At 56.9% G+C, this 19,482-nt stretch overlaps 1 protein-coding gene across 2 annotated transcripts in view; it reads left to right on the top strand.

The window, feature by feature from the left end:
• Positions 1-19,482, top strand: part of CDH23 (cadherin related 23) — a gene marked incomplete at its 5' end in the record, with an annotated part of 360,387 nt that overhangs the window by 236,235 nt on the left and 104,670 nt on the right. For both annotated transcript variants that reach the window (XM_081105003.1, XM_081105002.1), the window contains 6 exons: positions 3,096-3,168; positions 5,300-5,416; positions 8,855-8,967; positions 10,243-10,350; positions 16,928-17,117; positions 17,388-17,533. In XM_081105003.1, the coding sequence (XP_080961129.1) occupies positions 3,096-3,168; positions 5,300-5,416; positions 8,855-8,967; positions 10,243-10,350; positions 16,928-17,117; positions 17,388-17,533 (747 nt within the window). The remainder of the gene's footprint in view (positions 1-3,095; positions 3,169-5,299; positions 5,417-8,854; positions 8,968-10,242; positions 10,351-16,927; positions 17,118-17,387; positions 17,534-19,482) is intronic.

The raw sequence follows: 19,482 nt of genomic DNA, 5'->3' as shown, positions 1-19,482 counted from the left end.
CTCACAGACCATCCCAAAGGCTGTCCTAGCAAACCTGCCAGCCTGGCCAGGGAGGTCCGGGGCCTCAGGACACCCTGTCAGGGGAACAGGAGCTGGAGGAAGTGACATGGGATCCCCCACCTAGAGCTACATTCTGTGAAGTTCAAGGGAATTCCTGAAGGCCATCTCCTCTCCTGTCTCTCTCTCCCTCTCTTTCTTTTCACTTCCTTTTTCCGCCCCTCTGAAGATCTAAAGGAGCCTGAAAGCAAACCATAGCTTGTCTGACATGGATATCACGCACACCTTAGTGGGTTTAGTGTCTGAAGTGATCAGTCTCTGAATCCGTCTCCACACTGGCTCATTGGCCCTGTGCAGCCCCCCAGCCTCCAGGGGATGAGATGGTGGTGACGATAGGCCTTCCCCCCACCCACCCCCCGAGACCCTCCAGCACTGCACACGCACAAGCCTGCCCCCATCTCACAGAGGCGGCTGCCTGCAGGGGAGGGCAAACATGTTGATGGAAGAGTTAGCACGTTACCGATTCCAGGAGAATGAGATCAGATTGTCAGGTTACGAGATACGCTGTGATTTGACATATGCTCAGGAAGACACCTCGCCCAGAGCTGGCTTGCTGGATGACCTCCCTGTCCCAGCTGGCTTTGCCAGCAGCCCCTGGTGCTGCCCTGCCCCTAGCTTCGTCCTCGCAACTGAGGCTGAGGCTCCAGGGCCAGCCGCCAAGTGCAAAGGTCCTCATCTGGGCAGGGGACCCCACTTGCTTACGAAATAGGATGGGGCTGGCCGTGACGGAAAAGCCAAGAGTGGGTGCATGGAGCAGGGTTGAGGGGCGGCATGGGAGGGTGAGGCAGTGCAGAACCGGGTGCAGCAGAGGGAAGGGCAGAGAGTCTGGGGCCTTATCTCTGGCACGTCGGGCTGCAGGAGTGGCAGGGAGGACGGGAAGAGATCCCCAGGAGACTAAACACCTGCCCGTTGAACTTGCAACCTCCCACCTGAAATGCCAAGGCTTATACCAGCCAACTAGAATGATGCCCTGCCCGTCAGAACCACGTCCTGGTACTCTTTTTAAAATTGTGTTTTTCAATTACAGTTGGCATACAATATTATATACATTTTAGGTATGCAACATGGCGACTAGAAGTGCACAACTGCTAATACACAGCTTGCAAAGTGATTACCCCAAGTCTAGTACCCACCTGACACCGGACATAGTTGTTACAGTGTTATTGGCTATATTCCCTCAGAGCTGTCCTGAGGGTCAGAAGGGGCTTCACACTCTCCTTCCAGGGCTTCCCTGGCCCCCCACCCCCCACCCCCACCCCCGGCAGGAGGAGGGTCTGGCAACAGAGGCAGGGGCCACCCTGGCTGTGCGTGAACATCGTCTCTCAAGCAGCACTTTGGGATGTGTAGTCACTGAGTCTAAGGACCATACTTGAAAAGGTCACCGCCTTTGGGTTAATTTTGCACGTGGGTGGTTTTTAAGTAGCTGTCACTCGTCTGAGCTGCTGTCTCCCTCCACCAGGCCGTGGACGGCAGCACCGACTGCACAGGGTGGGGGTGGGGAAAGGCAGATCCCAGCGACAGGGTTCTGAAAGGAGGAGGGGCAGGTGAGAGGGGCCAGGTGACTCCTTTTCATCCACTGCTTGTTGGTTTTTAATAAAGAAGTCAAACTCGGTTTGTAGATTTCCCATTAGGGGACAATAAGCTTTTGTAGAGGGAGCCGCTGAATTAGAACTAATAGCGAATGCAGCACCAGGATCCGGGGAAATATCACCGCTAATAAGTTTCTGCCTCATGCTCTGTCACTGACATTCTCAGCGCTGTTTCGTGCAGCCAAGCAGAAGGCTTAAATAGACACACATATGGGGCACCCGTGCCGCGCCAGGGGACACCGGGCATGCTGTGGAGGCTTTGGATGTGTGGCGAGGCCTCCCACAGCCAGTCCGCTGAGACTGGGGCGGCGGGGGCAGATCAGCACCAGCCGGGGTGCAGCCCAGAGCCAGGGCCTCAACGGGAGAGAAGCGTGTCCCTCTCCGGGCACCCACAGTCCCGGTAGGATGGGGTTCTCTGAAGTCCCGAGGGGCGGACGGCCCCATATCATGCCTCCCTCACGTTCACGTTTGATCAGCCAGAAGTGCTTCCGGCTAAGGGGGTTTACTGAGGAGTCTCCCTCGTCGGAGCTCCCAGTTCTGGGTACGTGAGGCCCTTGGGGCCGGCATCGTGCGGGGCTCGTGGGGAAAGCGGGGAAGGCCCCGAGTCGGGGGTTGGGGGGCAGCAAGGCTTCCCCCAAGATGGGAACAGGGGCCAGTTCTTGTTGAGTGACGGCGAAAGGCAGGGGGTGAGGGAGAGTCTTAAAGGGTAGGAATGTCTCCCTGATGGTGGAGGGAGATGGTGTGTGGAGGAGCGGGAGACAGGCTGCACCAGCCCCACCACTGCCCCTCTCCTCTCTCCCCTGCACTGGTGGAGGCTGGGCCAGAGGAGGGGTTGCTTCAGATCTGAAGGGGGGGTCTGGGCCAGGATGCGCCAGGGGTGGAGGAGCCGTGCTCCTATGAATGTGCAGTGGGGTCTGGAATTCAGGCCAGGAACCCACCTGCCCCCCTGCCTGCATGTCTCAGTGTCTTCCTGGTTGGGCCGCTCCTTTCTCCCTTCATTTCTGGGGGGCGGGGGGTTCTAGAACCTTCCACCATCACCTTGGCAGAGCTGTGGAAGAAAGTCTGAGTAGGCATCCCCTTCGTGGGGCCAATGAGCTAAAAGTGGGAGAACTGGAGTAAGCTTGGAGCTCAGCTTACTCAGGAATGCCGACAGGAGAGCCAGGGGGGCCGGGAGTGGTAGGCAGTCCCGACTGCTGCCTTCTTTCTCCATCTCCCCGGTCCTCACCATCCCTTCCTGACCCCCACATATTTCCCCAAGGCCTGTCCCACCTCCTTGAACCATAGCTTAGCCAGAGGGGCACCTGGCCCCCCGTGACACCTGCCTGGCTCTGGTTATACCTCGGGGCCAGAGTACCTCCGTGCCAGCCATGCCCGTTTGATGCCAGCACGGGACAGCTGACAGTCCCCACTGCCGCCCTGGCTCCTGCAACCTGTCTGTCTGCTTTGCAGGATGAAAATGACAACCCTCCCACCTTCAGCAAGCCTGCGTACTTCGTCTCTGTGGTGGAGAGCATCATGGCAGGTACGGGCCCAGGCAGGAGGGTGTGAAGGCAGGTAGCAGGCACGGCACTGCGGTGGGCTGACATGGCTTGTGCACCATGGCCCTCCCTGTATGTTTCTCATGACCAGTGAGGGAGCCGTTGGAGATGCTCAGTTATCTGCCAGCCAACGATTGCTTACAGAGCACCTACTATGTGCAGCTGCTCCACTAGGCACTTGGTCTCTGCTCTCCCGCAGCTACAGTCTAGCAGGGAAGACGGTAATGATTGATGACTAACCCAGTGACCGTGGTTAACTAGGGGGTACAGAGAGTTCTGAGACTACGATGCTGTGAGCCAGGTCCCAGGGGCCAGGATGGCCAAAGGGTGGCCTTGGAGGGTGGCATATGCTCCAATGTGAGGACAAGAGTAGGAGGCTCATCCCTTGGTCATGTCTCAGGTTCCAGGGCTCAGCTTGCAGACCCAGGGCCATAAGCTCCACACTCAGGATCCAGGCAACCTGTTCTGACCTCAGGGCAGGCTGGCAGCTTCACTTGCATCCAGAGAGGACATTCTATAGGGGAGGATGTGTCAGCAATTGCTGAAGCAGCTGGAGGGGTCAGAGAAGCTAAGGGGTCAGGGTCAGGTAGAGTCGGGGGACAGCTGGGAGAGCCAGGGGCAGCTGGGGGAGCCAGGGTCAGCCAGGGGAGTCAGGGGCAGCCGGGGGAGTCAGGGTCAGCTGGAGGAGTCAGGGGCAGCTAGAGGAGTCAGGGGCAGCCGGGGGAGTCAGGGTCAGCCGGGGGAGTCAGGGGCAGCCGGGGGAGTCAGGGGCAGCCGGGGGAGTCAGGGGCAGCCGGGGGAGTCAGGGGCAGCCGGGGGAGTCAGGGGCAGCCGGGAGAGTCAGGGTCAGCTGGCGGAGTCAGGGTCAGCAGGAGGGTCAGGGTCAGCAGGAGGGTCAGGTTCAGCTGGGGAGTCAGGGTCAGCTGGGGGAGTCAGGAACAGCAGGAGGAGTCGGGGTCAGCTGGGGGAGTCAGGGTCAGCAGGAGGGTCAGGGTCAGCTGGGAGAGTCAGGGTCAGGTGGGGGTGTCGGGGGCAGCTAGGGGAGTGGGGGTCAGTTGGGGGAGTCAGGGTCAGCTGGGGGAGTCAGGGTCAGCTGGGGGCATCAGAGGCAGCTGGAGTTAGGGGTGACCTTCCTTGGCACCTCGGAGCCTTCTACAGAGAGCTTCCTGGTACGTCCCTGGTGTCTGATGACTTGCTGGGTGGGTACCAGATTGTACCCAGCCCACCCTCCCCCAGCCCAGTCTCAGGCATCCCCTGGAGGAAGTCACTGCTGAAGCAGCCCCTGCATTCCACCTCCCCTGACTCTGCCAAGGAGGGGCCTCCATCATGGCACGTACTCCTCCTCAGAGTTGAATACGCTTGGTTAAAGTGGTGTGTCGGCTCCTGCTTAGGGCAGGACTGAGTCAAATTCGAGGCCCCACAGCTACCTAGAAGGGCCCAGAATGACCTCCCTGTCCCACAGCACCTGCCTGGCCCCTTACGCCCCCAGGGACCGTTGGTTCGTCAGCACAGTAGCAACCCCGGCTGCAGGTCAGTGAGCACTGCCCGGCCAGGCCTGCGCCCTGCACGCTTTATCCGTGGGACCCTCACCAACAGCCCCACACATGGCTTCACGGTTAGACCCGTCTTACAGGGGGAAGCTGAGGCTCAGACAAGTTAAGGCACTTGGCAGAGATCCCACCGGATTCCAGCCCAGAGATCCTCACACTGAACCTGCTCGCCCCTCTGCCAGGGCTGGCATTTGGGTGGCAGGAGGGCCCAGAAAGCCCTGGCCGGCTCGGCTGCCGGACAAGCCGCTCGCAGGGTCTGGCCAGGGCAGCTGGAGAGGCCGATACCCTGCCCAGATTCCACCAAGAAAGAAATGAGGGTGAGGGCCTTAACTGGACGGTGAATAGAAAATAAAAACTCTAATAAACTCCCCCTGTGAACAAGATAAGACAAGACCGAAATGGAATATAATAAAGGTAGAATAATTTAATATGGAGCTTCATTTCTTTTTGACTCAAAGTCAAAGTTGGTCAATCTGAGTGTATTAATATGGTGACCAGCCAGGGAGGGGTTGGGGAAAGGCCATGGTGAGCAGCAGATACCCCGCCCCCCCTTGCCTCCCGGCAGGAGCCACGGTGCTGATCCTGAATGCCACGGACCTGGACCGCTCCCGGGAGTACGGCCAGGAGTCCATCATCTACTCCTTGGAGGGCTCCTCCCAGTTCCGGATCGGCGCCCGCTCAGGTGAGCCCCGCGCTCTCATCTTCTGCACCTCAGGTGACCCAGGACCTGCCTCTGGGTCAGGGCCTCCTCCCTTTCACAGGAAGCCCGTGTTTCACAGGAAACCGGCTTTGAGCACCTGCTTTCATCCCTGAAATAGTAATTTGAGTGAGATGATGGATCTTAAAAAAAATCACAACATGAATTTACCCGCTGGAGAATGTCTTCCAGGGGTGAAGAATCCTGTCATGTTTAAAATGTGTTCCACTTTACATGGCGTTCTTCAGGGACACCTTTCTTCAAGCCTAGCTGTTCCCCTCCCTCTGCTGCCGACCTCATTAATCAGTCCCGGCTCCTTTTCCTAACGGTGGGGGTGCCTCGGTTTCCCCACCTGAAAATGAGGGTGATCATATGAGGGCTGTCGTGTGAGCTCAGTGAGTCATTAGGGGACACTTAGAGTAGTCCCTCACATAGTGAGTGCTCACAGAATTAGGTGATTATCATTATTCTTTTGTTCTTTTCACCGAGGGGCCCATATCCGTGGCTCTGCTCAGCCCATGTAACTCTCCTTTCTTCTTCATTTCTCTGCTCCTTGAAGCTGGAAAGGAAGGGCTTCAGGAAAAAGCAATAAGAGACCCCAGGCTTTTCATCCAGAAGCTGGGAAGGACTATGAGGCCCCTGGACATTCATTCATATATTTACTCAGAAATCAATGGACATCTGCAGTGTTGTGCTAGGTGCTGGGGTACAGAATGGAATGGAACATGGCCTGGCCCTGTCCTCATAGGGTTCTAAGCCAGCTTAGTGGGCATACAGGGCATTCCACTTCTCAGTGCCCATTTCTGTGTCAGGTGAGGGAACTGTCGATGCTAAACAAGCAAACCTTGAAATCTCAGTGGCTTAACACTAGAAATTCTCACTCCACAGCAGTCCAGTGTTGTGCTCAGTGGCAAGCCTACCACACAGTGATGCTGGGACCCAGGCCCCTTCCATGTTGTGGCTCCAAAGTCACTGCAGAAGGGAAAAGAGAGCGTGGAGTATTGTGTAAGGAGATGTTTATGGGCCAAGCCTAGCGGCGACATACATCACTTGTCACACATCCTATTGGCCAGAACCAGGGAGCGGCCTGCCTAGATGCAAGGAAGGCTAGGAAACGCAGTCCCTGGCCTGACAGCCACTTTGCAGCAATCATTCTAGCCTGGGAAGCGAGTGAGATTCTTTGAACACTGGCCATCCCTGCCGGCGGTGTTCAGGGGCTAGTGGGGCATTTAGTCTTCCTGTCACCACGCCTTTCTGATTGAAGTCTGCCTTCAGTCTCTTTGGTCCCCTTTTCCTGGGAGCTTGGGGAGCGGATGGCTGGTTGAAATGTGTACAGAGACTGAACACATTCAAGGCCATCCTGAGCCTCTCTCTCCCCCTCTGATAGCACGGAGGCCTTCCTCCCTGCTCTCAGAAGCTTCCGCCCTTAGTGAGCCCACATTTCCGGGGAGGGGGAAGTGGGGGGGGAGGGGGCACTCAGAATAATCTCATTAACATGGACAAGTGCTCAGCACTGTTGTAAGTGCTCTGACTGGCATCATCCCATTTCACTTCCTTCACCACTCTGCCAGGCAGGCGCTAGCATTCTCCCCATTTTCCAGGTGAGGAAACTGAGGCACAGGAGAGGTTAAGTAACTTGCCTGAGGACCTGCAGAGCCTGAACTTCCGACTCCGGAGCCCAGACTTTAACTGCTACCTTACAGAAAGCCACGTCAGAGCTTCATGCTGCCGCCCAGATACCGATTGCACTCACTGACCTTTCAGCTCCCGCCCTGCCTCCGCAGCCAGGGACCCCAGCTCCACCCCCGGGCTTTCAGTAATGACACGGACATTTTCTTGCTTGCCTTCACACGGCTCCTTTCTCTCTGAAGGTGTAAACGTTTTCCTCTTACCTCTTCGGTCAAATTAGCCAAGCCTGCTCCACCAAGGTGGCCTTAATTGGATCTAATTTCCCAGACAGGAAGAGCCATCTATCATGGCGACAAGTTCATGTTTAAAACTTTTTAGAGATTAATTTCTTCCTCGCCCTGCCAATTAATCGACACCACCCCACCAAGGATCGTGTCTAGGCAGGCAGACCTTGGCCAGTCTTTCATTCCAGGCCTCAGCACCTTCGCTGCCCTGTCCCTCACCCCCAGCTCCCTTCTCAGCCCTGCGCAGGCCAGCATGGAAGGGAGGGAAGTGGAATGACAGTGGAAGGGATCCCAGTGACCATCTGGCCCAGCTCCCTTGTTTCATGATAAGATAAAACGAGCACAGAGAAGTTAAGCAACTTGCTTCAAGTCGCACAGCTCAGGCAGTGGGGATAGAAATATGGATAGCACACAGTCTCTACCCTTGGAGAATTCTCAGTCGATTGGAAGAAAACCAGCACTTTCTGAGTGTCGGGAGCTTCACCTGTAATTAATCCTCACAACAGCTCTGATTCAAAGGCCTACTCATCGCCATCTCACAGATGAGAAGACGGAGGTTTGGAGAAATTTAGTAACTTTCCCAAGGCCAGGCATCTGGGAAGGGCCATCATCAGATTCAAATCTGGGTCTCACTGTCCTCAGAGCATAAGTTCTTTCCCATGCCCGTGCGAGATGGCAAGTGGCCCGTGTGCTGAAGCCGGCTGGTACTGGCTCACTCCTGCCCTGACAGCCTATTGTATGCACCTCTCCCCAACTCCATGTTCAATGCCATCAAGCTGGTCATTTACAAAGGGGCCCTGGTGGGGATGTTTACACCATGGCAATGGGCAGATGCCTCTTTTTCTTTTGGTGACCTGGTTGTCCAATAGTTACCAGCACACAACTACCAAGGTGACTGCCATATTTTTGAGAGACCAAAATACAAAGAAAAGGCAAAAACAACTGACAAAAGTTGTGGTCTACTGTTAATGTTTATCTTTAATAGAATAGTTTATATGCTAAATAAACTTCAAGGCAATGTAACTATGTTACAGGCAATTAAGGAAATGATTTTATAGCTATGAATTCTCAGTGCCCTGTAGGTTGAGCTGTCCGGTGATGAGGGACAGTTGGGACATGTGTGAAGCTCTCGATGTGTTGGAAGTCTAATGAGGGGTCCCTCGTGTCTGAGCTCGAAGCCAGATGGCCCTTCTGCCCCGTTTTCCAGCCACCAGCCCCAGGTGGCCTTGATTTTCCCACATTTGAAAATACCTCCTCCTCATGGAGTTATATTGCCCAGTTTGGGTTCCAGCTCCCAAGGTGTGAGTGCTCTCCCCTCCCTCCGTGATACCATCTCACCACCCCAGCATATATGCACACATGCATGCACACTGCCAGCTCATTTGATCTTGCAAGCGCCTCTCTTTCATACTCTCCCTCACTCTGTTTTCCGTTCTCTCCCTCCTCCTTTCCTTGCTCTCCCCTCCCTCCCCAATCTCTCCCTGGCCCACCCAAACCCTCTCTCCTGCAGGTGAACTCACCACCACCTCCCTGCTGGACCGTGAGACCAAGTCTGAATACATCCTCATCGTACGAGCAGTGGATGGGGGCGTGGGCCACAACCAGAAAACTGGCATCGCCACCGTGAGTGCCCCCCCTCCCGCGCCCCCAGCTCCTCGCTCGGGGCTACACCTCTAGGCCCCTAGGCACTTTGTCCTGAGGTAGCGTGAGGCACCATGGGAGTGGAGTGAGGGTGGCTACCAACGAGATGTCAGTCACCAACTTGCTGTCAGCCAAGGTCAGCCCTGCGGCCACCACGTCTGTGGGAAGAAAGGCATTCCCACCTGGGACAAGGGGGCACTGGGAGGAGCAAATATTTTCTCCTCTGCCCCTAAAAGACCAGCTGTCCAGGTAGGAGAAGGCAGGAGACCCACAGGCCCCTCCCTATGGGCTCCTAGAGGAGCAGGTATTTCCCTAAGTGGCTCAGAGCCAGAAGCAGGGCCCTTGGAGGGTCCCTGGGGCTTGCACCACCCCACCCCTAACCCTGAGAAGTGAGCAAGTAGGACCCATGAGGGGCCAGAGCCCCATCCAAGGCCTTGTCACCCCACCAAGGTGGGCAGGAGGCTAGAGGAAGGACAGTTGAGGGTCCCGACTGAGCTCTGGCTGCAGAAGAGAATGGGGGAGCGCGAAGCAGCAAGCGCCTGTGGGAGAGGAAGCAGGAAGGCCGTGGCCAGGTGATCCCGTCACCTCCCCCCACCCCCCCCCCCCCCCCCGTGATCTTTATGTGCTTCCTTTGGCTCTCCCTCAGGACCCTCCCCCGACCTCTCCCCATGGCCCTCCCCCCACCCCACCCCCCACAGCAGCTGCCCCAGTCACTGCCCCCAGCCTTGCCCCCAGCCTTGCCCAGCCAGAGAGGCTGGGGTTGGTATTGGTTGGCCAGGGACTTGGTAGAAAAGTCCCCAGTGCCTTATTCAGCCACGGGAGGCCCCCGCTAATAGGATTCCGAGCTCCATAAATAATTTACCTGGTGACAGGTGAGCCGGGAAATTGCTTGGCGTATAGCTGAGACTGACTTGGACGCTCAAGGGATCCTAGTAGATGCCCATCCTAAACCTCCCCTACCCTGTCAGTCACCTTTGGTCCAGACCAGGGGTGGGTGGGACAAGTCCCAGGTCACAGGAGGGATGTTAGGGGTTATCTCCTCTGTTCCTCTGCCTCCTGATGGGGCAGCACCTAACCCCTCTGAAGGTCCTGCTTCCCCCAGCCAGGCCCTGACCTGGTGGAATTAATGCCCAGGCCCTGACCTGGTGGGATTAATGCCAAGATGCTCCACAGGCATCTGAATGTGTCCCCTCCCTGGGCACTGTCCTGGTGCAGCCCGGCTAGGTGCACCCCACAGCGCCCCTTGTGGCTTCACAGGTCAACATCACCCTCCTGGACATCAATGACAACCACCCCACCTGGAAGGACGCTCCCTACTACATCAACCTGGTGGAGATGACCCCTCCAGACTCTGATGTGACCACGGTACGTGGTGGTGGGACAGGGAACTCCCGGTCTGCCCTGCCCAGGGGTGTCCGCCCTTCCCTCATGAGCTCTGTGGGCCTGCCCATGGGCTGATGGATTCATGTTTCCTCTGCGCCAGCTCTTGGAGCGAAGTTCCTGGAGCTCTCTGCACAGTGAAAGGTAGTCAGAAGTCAGGGGACAGCCCTCACCCTGTTCTCGGGGACATGGGGCTTCAGACTTTGTCCAAGGGAGTGCAGCATCCCAGGGCTGGTTCAGCTGGTAGCCACGCTTGCCCTGAGAGCCCAGGACTCTGGTGACAACCCAGCCCCCACCTCCTCTGGCGAGGCACAGGTCCTGCCCTCAAATTTCACAAGCTTCTGATCTGCCCTCAGCACCTTCACCGCTTCTGTCACCACAGCCACCAGTCAGCTGGCCCAGGGCGGCCCAGCAGGGGCTTTGAGGTTCACCCAGGGATCTGCTGGCATGGGGGTGTCAGGTCTGCACAGGCCCCTGTGCGTGCTGTGAGCAGGATGTGACTCGGGTGGGAAGGAGAGACAATGGCCAAAGTCTCGGGGCATCCACGATAGATGTCCCGGGGAAGCTGAGGAAAGTCAGGGATGAGCACCCCTCTGTTCCCCCCATACTTGTGCCCCGTTTAGTCTCATTTCGGGAGGCTTGTCCCCTGCCCCACAGCCACCCAGCCACCCGGTGATGGACGTGGACCTAACAGCTCATGGCAACCACATTTATCAAATGTCTCGATGTGCCAGGGGCTGTGCTGGGATTTTCTCATGAATCCTCTCTTATCCTCATGACAATTTCACGTGGCAGATGGATTCATTGCTACCATCGTACTATGGAGGACAGAGGCTTAGAGTTTGAGGGGTTTGCCCAAGCTCCCAGAGCCGAGACTCAAACCCAGGTCTGTCTGACTTTGAACTACCCAGCCCAGCAGTCCTGCTGCCTCTGCTGGCTCAGGGGTGCCCTGGCAGGTGGCCCGGGTCCTGAGAACCTGGAGAACCCGGTGGGGTGGGGGAGGGACGGTAACTGTCACATCCAGCAAGGCTGCCCCACCCGGAGCTCGAGCAACCACAGAGGATGCCTAGCCTCCCTGCCCCCACTCTTCATCAACGAGAGAGAGAGAGAGAGAGAGAGAGAGAGAGAGAGAGAGAGAGAGAGAGAGAACGAACGAACCAGCCATCACACCTTCCTATCCTCTTTTCTGTGTTTTCAAAATCTGAATGGTTCTCACCTGGTGGGCACATCCCCTCCCAGAGAGTCCAGTAGATCAGGGGCAAGGAATCTGGGACATGCGGTTTTTCAAAGCCCTGGTGGGAGAGGGGATTCCTTTCAGCCCGGCCAGGGTAGGACACCCTTACCCTGAGCCATTTCCAGGCTCTCTCTCTAGGACTCCACACCTGATGGGCTCTCTCTGCTGCCACCTCATGGGCACTTGGGCTCTAGCCCTGGACAAGCCCAGCCAGGGACCCCAAGAGCTGGGGTTGGATGCCCACCTCTGAACACCTGAACTCTTACCTTTGCTGTATATTTCTGGGAATCTCCTCCCACAGGGAGTTGAGAGGCACGTGAGGGAGGTGTACCAGCCAAGGGTGCCATTATCGAAGTCCACCTGCTGGGACTACACCGGCCTTGGGCTTTTTGCAGATCTGGTCCCCAGGGGCCTTCTGTGGTCGCCAGCCTTTCTTCACATCCTTCTGAGCCCAGAGCAGGTATAGACAGTGGGCCTGGGGCCTGCTGCCCAGCAACTCCTCCCTCTCCAGGAAACCTCAACAAGCGCTCGGTGGGCACCTACTGTGTGCCGGGCCCCGCACTCGGAGCCCAGGAAGCAGCACTGCTTCTGCTCTGCCCTCAGGGAGTTTCTTGACACTCACACCCACCACTGGGCCCATCTCACCCTGTGGAAGAGCCAGAGTCCCTGCCAGACCCCCGTCACCTCTGGGGAGACAGACACGGGAGCCCGCCCCTCAGCGCAGGACGGACATGCCCGTTGCTCCCCCAGCTCGGGCAGCCAGGGTCGGGGCGCTTGAGCCTTTCAGTGACCATGGCACTGAGACCTGAAAAAGAATGCAACGGCTCAGAAGTCCCAAAGGGGAAGAGCCAAATCAGAATTAAAGCTTGTGTTACACAGCTACCGAATGTTATGGCACTTTAGTAATTATGAAATTTAGTATTTGTAAAACTCATTACAAAAAAAACCTCATTACATGTGAGGGCAAATTATCACTTAGGTTTTCTAGAATTCTTAGAATTTTCCAGAATTCTCTGGAATTTCCAGTTATGTGTAATGATTGCCAGGAAACTGGAAGTCCGAGGGCTCATACATTAATCGAGTTTGTCACAGCAAAATAATTTCAAAAGGAATAGTCATACAATTCTTTCAGCTGTCATAGCTATGAGACATATGTATGCGAGTATATGTGGCATAGGTTTTAATACCTTTGAGGGCCCCCTGCTGAGGCCTCACAGGGGTGTGGGGTGCGAGGTGTGAGGAGAGGAGGCTCCAGAGGTGACGGGAGGCTGACCCACTTCCTGACTCATCTCCCACACCCGCCTCACCCACCGCACCCCTCGCCCCCAGCACTTGCGCGGCCTCGCAGTGTCTGAACCCACTCAGCTCTTCCCACCTTGGAGCCTCTGCACAGCTCTTCCTCCCCCTCCCCACGCCTGCCAGAGTGTTCTTCCTCCTCTATCCCCCAGCCCTGCTCTCTCCATGGCCGGCTCATTCTCCTCCAGTCTCCCAGATGAAAATGCCACCTCCACAGAGAAGCCCTCCCTAACTACCCTGCCTAATGTAGTACTGAGGTCCAACCCCAGCAGGTCCAGGGGTCCCCAAAGGTGTGGACGGAGTCGGCGAAGAAGGAACGACACAGAGGCAGCATTCAGTTGATCAGCAGCCTAGCCAGGATCTCCAGCCAAGTTCTGGTCAGGATCTCCAGCCAAGTTCTGTTCAGGATCTCCAGCAAAGTTCTGGTTAGGATCTCCAGCCAGGTTCTGTGTCCATGTTCTCTTGCTAGGTTCTCCAGCCAGGTTCTCCAGGTTCTGTAGCCAGGTTCTTCAGCCAGGTTCTGTCTAGGTTCTTCAGCCAGGTTCTCTCGCTAGGTTCTGTGGCCAATTTCTGTCCAGGATCTTTTGCCATGTTCTCTCACTAGGTTCTGTCTCTAGGTTCTGTCTCCAGTTTCTGTCCAGGATCTTTTGCCATGTTCTCTCCAGCGAAGTTCTTCTGTCTCTAGGTTCTGTGTAGGTTCTGTGTCTAGGTTCTGTGTCCTGTTGTCTTGTTACATCTGTATTTATACCAGTTGATTCCAATCCTATCAACCTCTATTCCAAAGGTTAGGGCGTTTCTTATCTCCATTCCAGGGAGTAAAGATTACATAGCTTAAGCATGATTGTTCGTAGTTAAAGTGATTAATTACCTGCCTGGCACTTAGTTAAGGGGTTTTATTCCCTCCCAAACTTCAGGGGAAAAGCCCTACCTGGGGAAACAACCTTTCTCAGAGAGGTGACCTTGGTTAAAACACATAGTGCCAAGAAGGTGAGCAAACATATTAAGAACAGTATGCCATATATGCCAGGTCCCTTGAAACAGCAAGCATGGACCGGCTCCCGGCAATGTAGCTCTGCCCCCCATGTTTCTTTTAGAGCTGGTTCCCCAAACCTGTGTTTATTTGTTTGTTGGGTTCCTTGCTTATTAAGAGACAGTAGAGCACAATGATTCAGTGAGCAGCCTCTAGTACCAAAATGTCTAGACTCTCATTTTGGCCATGCCTCTTACTGGCTGTGTGACCGTGGGCAAGTGACTTAACCTCTCTGTGCTCCAGTCTCCTCATCTGGAGAATGGAGGTAGCGTCCCCACCTGAAAGAGTTGTAGTTCATACTTAATGAGCCAAAATACACAGGCACGTGGTGAGAGGTTGATAAATGGTAGCTGTTGTCGCCATCATCTGCCTCCCCTGCTGGAATCACATCTGTCTTGTTCCCTGTTGAGCCGCTGTGCCAGGCACATTGTATGCTCACAATATTTGTGAGTGAAAGTTGTTGAAGGCCTTATTCACCTTTCTTCCCCCAGCTCTGCCAGGTCAGGTTGGGTGTTCCTGGTCAGAGAGAGACTAGGACGTATGAACTGGGACTCTCCCAAGGGCCCCCCTATGACTTTCCAAGCTCGTGTGCAGGCGAGTGCGTGCCTGCACCCCGTGCCCTCGGAGTGGGCCAGGCCTGTGTCTGTGTGCACGTGTGCGCGCCGTGTCCACTCGCGGGCAGGAGCGTGCAGAGTGGCTGCTCTGTCTGCAAGTGAGGTTTTGGCCGCACTCTCCCTCCTGCTCCCGCGGGCTGCTTCAAGGACCTGGCTGATGGGCATTGATTTAGAGCCTTTCAAACCCTCCAGCAAAATAAAGGAGAGGAGAGCGGGAGAATTAGTCCCGTCAGGCCAGGAGAAAAATGACGAGCGTGAAATGGGAAATAAATGAGGGGAAAGCGGAGAGTCCGCACAATCGCCCAGCAGGGAACCGGGGGTCCCAGCCTGCCGCCCCGCCTGTGCCCCCATCCCGCCTGGTGACCAGGGAATGGGCCCTCCCCCTACTCGTATCTCTCCAAAGCAGCTGCCCAGGTGCCCCAGCACCTAGAGGTGGGAGAGGGGAAGAGAAGAGGAGCACCCTCCCCATGTGAACCTAGTGCATTCGGCAACAGGCTGCCGGTCTGGAGCAGGTTGTTCAACTGCCCCGTAGCCTCAGTTTCCCCACCGGAAACTCGGGGATAAGGACTATCCCCCTCCTGTCATCGGAGAGAAAGGGTAGAAACGCAAGGCTCGCTGGTCCCCTTTACCCGTCAGCAGGCTGCCTGCCTGCCTAGAAAGCCGCCCGGAGTGCTAGGAGCCCGTCTCCTGTCAATGCAGGGTGACTGGGTCCCCCTCATAGAGGCTGGGCAGACTGAGGCAGCATGCCCAGCACGGCGGGCTCCTCAGGCCTGGAGGGCTGCCCCCTTACGTCCCGGCCCTTAGGGGCAGCAAGGCTGGGAAGGAGGGGCGGGGCTGAGCAGTGGGGATGGGAGCAGGGTTGCATCCCCCTCCGAAGCAGAGAAGCCAGGAGCGGCTCAGGGTCCCGTGTCAGCATCGGCCTCTCTCCCGGGCCTCCCAGGGCTCGGGGGCAGATGGGAGCCCTTGGCCGCAGTGGCCCATCTGTCTGTTCTGGTCCGGTGGCCCCAGAGATGCCTCGGCTGGGGATTAAGCCAGAGGAGGGACAGATTCTGCTGCCAAAGCACAAAAGGCCCCACACTGAGGAAGATAAAGGAGCTGACGAGGCGAGGCTGTCATCGCCAAGTGTCCTGGAGTGAAAAACGACAGTGTCCTGATGCGGCCCCGGGGACTGCGGTCACCCCTGCCCCTACCTCCTTGTCCACCTCCTTGTCCACCTCCGGGGCTGCAGTGGCCCCTGTAGCACAAGGGCAGGGGCGAGCTGAAGAGTGGGCACCACTGCTTCCCTGGGGCCCTGGGGGGCTGCTGGACGGCCCCAAGGCTGGTGCTGTGTGACCTTAAGTCTGGCTGTGGCTCTCTGAGCTCTGCTTTCCCCTCAGGGCAGGTAGATGGCTAAGAAGTTCCCTGCAGAGCAGGGGATGCGGGGCGTGGGGAGCTGGGAGAGCAGGTGTGTGGGGGGATGTGGTCCTAGGTCAGGACAGCACCGAGACCGGCCAGTCCCTCCTTGGGGTGAGGGTATGAGTGGGAACCAAGGGGCTGGAAGGTTAAAGGGCCCAGAGTGTCTGGGACTCCTGCCCCATGACACCCCCCTCCCCCTGGGGGATGGCATTCCCTACCTGCAGGGAGCCAGCCTGATCCCTCCTCCAGCACCCCCTCCCCAGCCCCGACTGTCCCAACTGGCTGGGACCCACCCTGCAGACTGGCTGGCTTGCCATGGCTCCCTTCCCGTGCCCTGTCATTCTTGGTGTCACAGAGGCCTTATCCTTGTCAAAGTGCCCCACAATCCAAAGCTCCAAGGGAATGAAAAGAGGATTTGATGATGAGGAACCCAGTTCCCAAATCCAGGCTTACAAATCCTGCCAAAAGCTCAGCCTCGGGTTTCCAGCCCCTCCCAGCCTCACCCCGAATTCCATCATTATGGGTTTCCTGGGGCCCCTGTCTTCCCAGAGCCCACACACCTGTTACCCCACATGTTCGATGTCCTGGTAGGAAGGGGCCCAGAACCTCTTCCAGGCTAAGAGACTGGGAGCCTTGCTGGGCCTTATCTGTGAAATGGGCATAATTATAGGTCTCTGCCCCGCCAGGCTGTTGACAGTCCGTGGAGAGGGCCTGGCGTTGACGAGAGACTGGGGTGTGAGCTGGTGCGTGCTAGGTGTTGCCTTTAGGGTCAGGAGACCGAGGCTAAGGGGGGGACGGGGCTTACCTAAGGCCCACACTGGGGTCAAGAAGCCAAGGAGCCCAGGACTTCCCCTGCTGATTCATCCTCTGACCTTCCCCCTCCCAAACCCCATGGGCCTCCCTGCTCAAGCCAGGAGGGAGCCCCACTGCCTGGGTCTGAGTGGGGAGCCCAGGACTGGCCTGTGAGCTCAGACAGCGCCCCGCTCCCGGCAGGTGGTGGCCGTGGACCCGGACCTGGGGGAGAACGGCACCCTGGTGTACAGCATCCAGCCGCCTAACAAGTTCTACAGCATCAACAGCAGCACGGGCAAGATCCGCACCACCCACGTCATGCTGGACCGGGAGAACCCCGACCCCCACGAGGCAGAGCTCATGCGCAAGATCATTATCTCCGTCACGGACTGTACGTCCCTCACGCCCTCACCGCCCCACACCTGGCTGGGCCCGGACCACACCTGTCCTCTGGGGCGGTCACTAAGAGTGGAGCAACACCCACGGCCCAGTTGAGACCCTCCCCAGAGCACCCTCAGGCGGCAGAGGGGATGAGGGGTGCCAGGCCCAGGCTGCTCCCTGGAGGGGTCACTGAGCCTGCCCCTCTCCCCACTTGTCTTCTCCCTGGCCTTCTTCTCCTGCACCCCTCTTTCCCTCTCCTTGCCCCCTCCCTGACCCCCAGGTGGCAGGCCCCCTCTGAGAGCCACCAGCAGCGCCACGGTGTTTGTGAACCTCTTGGACCTCAATGACAACGACCCCATCTTTCAAAACCTGCCTTTTGTGGCCGAGGTACTCGAAGGCACCCCTGCGGGGGTCTCCGTCTACCAGGTGAGCTTCTCTCTCTGACCTGAGAGGCTGCTGTCTGTCTCCCTCAGCTCGTCCTGACCAGCCAGCGATGGGCAGCAGGCGCCAGCCTCGTGCTGAGCGCTTTGCAGGGGCAAGTCAGGGGAGGCCAGCCCAGACCACAGTCTCCCACAGTCCAAGACAGGACACATCTGTGCCAGGCGTGGAGAGCCAGTGTTCTGGGAGACGGGGCTGGAAGGCTTCCTGGAGGAGGAGGCGCTTGTGCTGGGTCTTGAAGGACACGTGGATTTGGACAGGTGGAGGGACAGGACCCCAGGAGATGGACAAAGACAGAAACAGAGGCGGGGGAGGGAGAGGGAGGCAGAGAGAATCCTGGGAAGCCAGATCAGAGCGTTTCTCAGGGCCCGATTATAGAGGTCTAGCCCCAAACCCTCAATACCCCAAGGCTGTAGGTGGTTCTAGAACACCGAGAAGGTTGGATGTGTGTAGTCCATGAGTCCTGCCTCCATGGGGCAGCCCCTCTCCTGTGCTCGCCTGTAAACGCCCAGGTAGCTTCACACAGTGGATGGGATTCTCCCCATTTTGTAAGAAACTTGGGAAACTCTCCCAAGTTCCTGTGGCCAAGAAGGGGTAGGGCCTAGTGTTGACCCAGCCCCTCGGCCTCCTGCCCCACCACCCTGCTGGTCAGGGAGGCCCTGAAGGTGCTGGTTCCAGGGAGATGGTGCCCTTTTAGAAACCCAAAGGCCCTTACAATCAAGAGCGTGGGCTTTGGAGTCTGACCAGTAGGCGTGTGGATCCCAATCCCACTGCCCGTGTGCTGGGTGACTTGGAATAAGTGACTTAACCTCTCTGAGCCTTCGTTTTACCACCTGTGAAATGGGGATCATAACAGCACCTGCCTGGCTGCGCTGTAGGGATTCGGCCAGACACAGTGGAAAGCAGCCCGGCACTTAGACTGTGGGGAGCGCGTGTAGCTGAGGGGCTCGTGCCGTGTCTACGGTGAGCGTTTATTCCTGAGAGACGGGATGCGGGGGCAAAGGGTTAGCCTGACCCCATTCAGAGAAGACGGGTGTTCGTCAGGATGCCGGAGCGGTAGCCTTGGCGATGCCCTGCAGGCCCACTGTGCCCCAGTTTCTGCATCTGTAAAAGGAGATCAATGGTGTTCTCTGACTACACTGATCCAGGGAGCATTAAGTCTCTCTAGCACAGCGGTTCTCAACCTGTGGGTCGCGACCCCTTTGGGGGTCGAACGACCCTTTCACAGGGGTCGCCTAAGACCATCGGAAAACACATATATAATTACATATTGTTTTTGTGATTAATCACTGTGCTTTAATTATGTTCAATTTATAACAATGAAAATACATCCTGCATATCAGATATTTACATTGCGATTCATAACAGGAGCAACATTACAGTTATGAAGTAGCAACAAAAATAATTTTATGGTTGGGGGTCACCACAACATGAGGAGCTGTATGAAAGGGTCGCGACATTGGGAAGGTTGAGAACCACTGCTCTAGCAGCATATTCTCCCCAAACTCCCAGCAGGGGGAGCCTCGATCCAGGGAACAGCAGCCAGTCCCGGAGGCGAAGTCTCCAGATAGGAGGGGGTGGGGAGGACGGAGAGAGGATGAGCCCTAAACCTGGTTCTCCAAGACTCACAGCAGAGGAAGGAGAGGCCTCCCAGCACAGCCTGAGTTCACAGAGGAGCTGGCTCCGAGCCGTGAGAAGGCAGTGGAAGGAGCTGGGGGTGTGTCATTTGGAAACAGTCTTCGGATGCAGCAAGAGGGTTCTAGCTTGCGGTGTGTGGTTCCCAGGCTCCCTCTACAACCTCAGCTGATAATGACTTCTGCTGGATGTGCAGAACGTTCTCGAGGGACTAGAGCTGTGAGCAGAACAATCCAGAAGGATTGAGCCCTCCGTCCAGGGAAGCATTCAAGCTGAGTCTGGACACCCTCTTGTCCGGCTTG

Source organism: Myotis nattereri (genome assembly GCF_964212035.1).
Source record: "Myotis nattereri genome assembly, chromosome: 13".
Classification (NCBI taxonomy): domain Eukaryota; kingdom Metazoa; phylum Chordata; class Mammalia; order Chiroptera; family Vespertilionidae; genus Myotis; species Myotis nattereri.
This window is presented reverse-complemented; position numbering and strand designations above follow the sequence as displayed.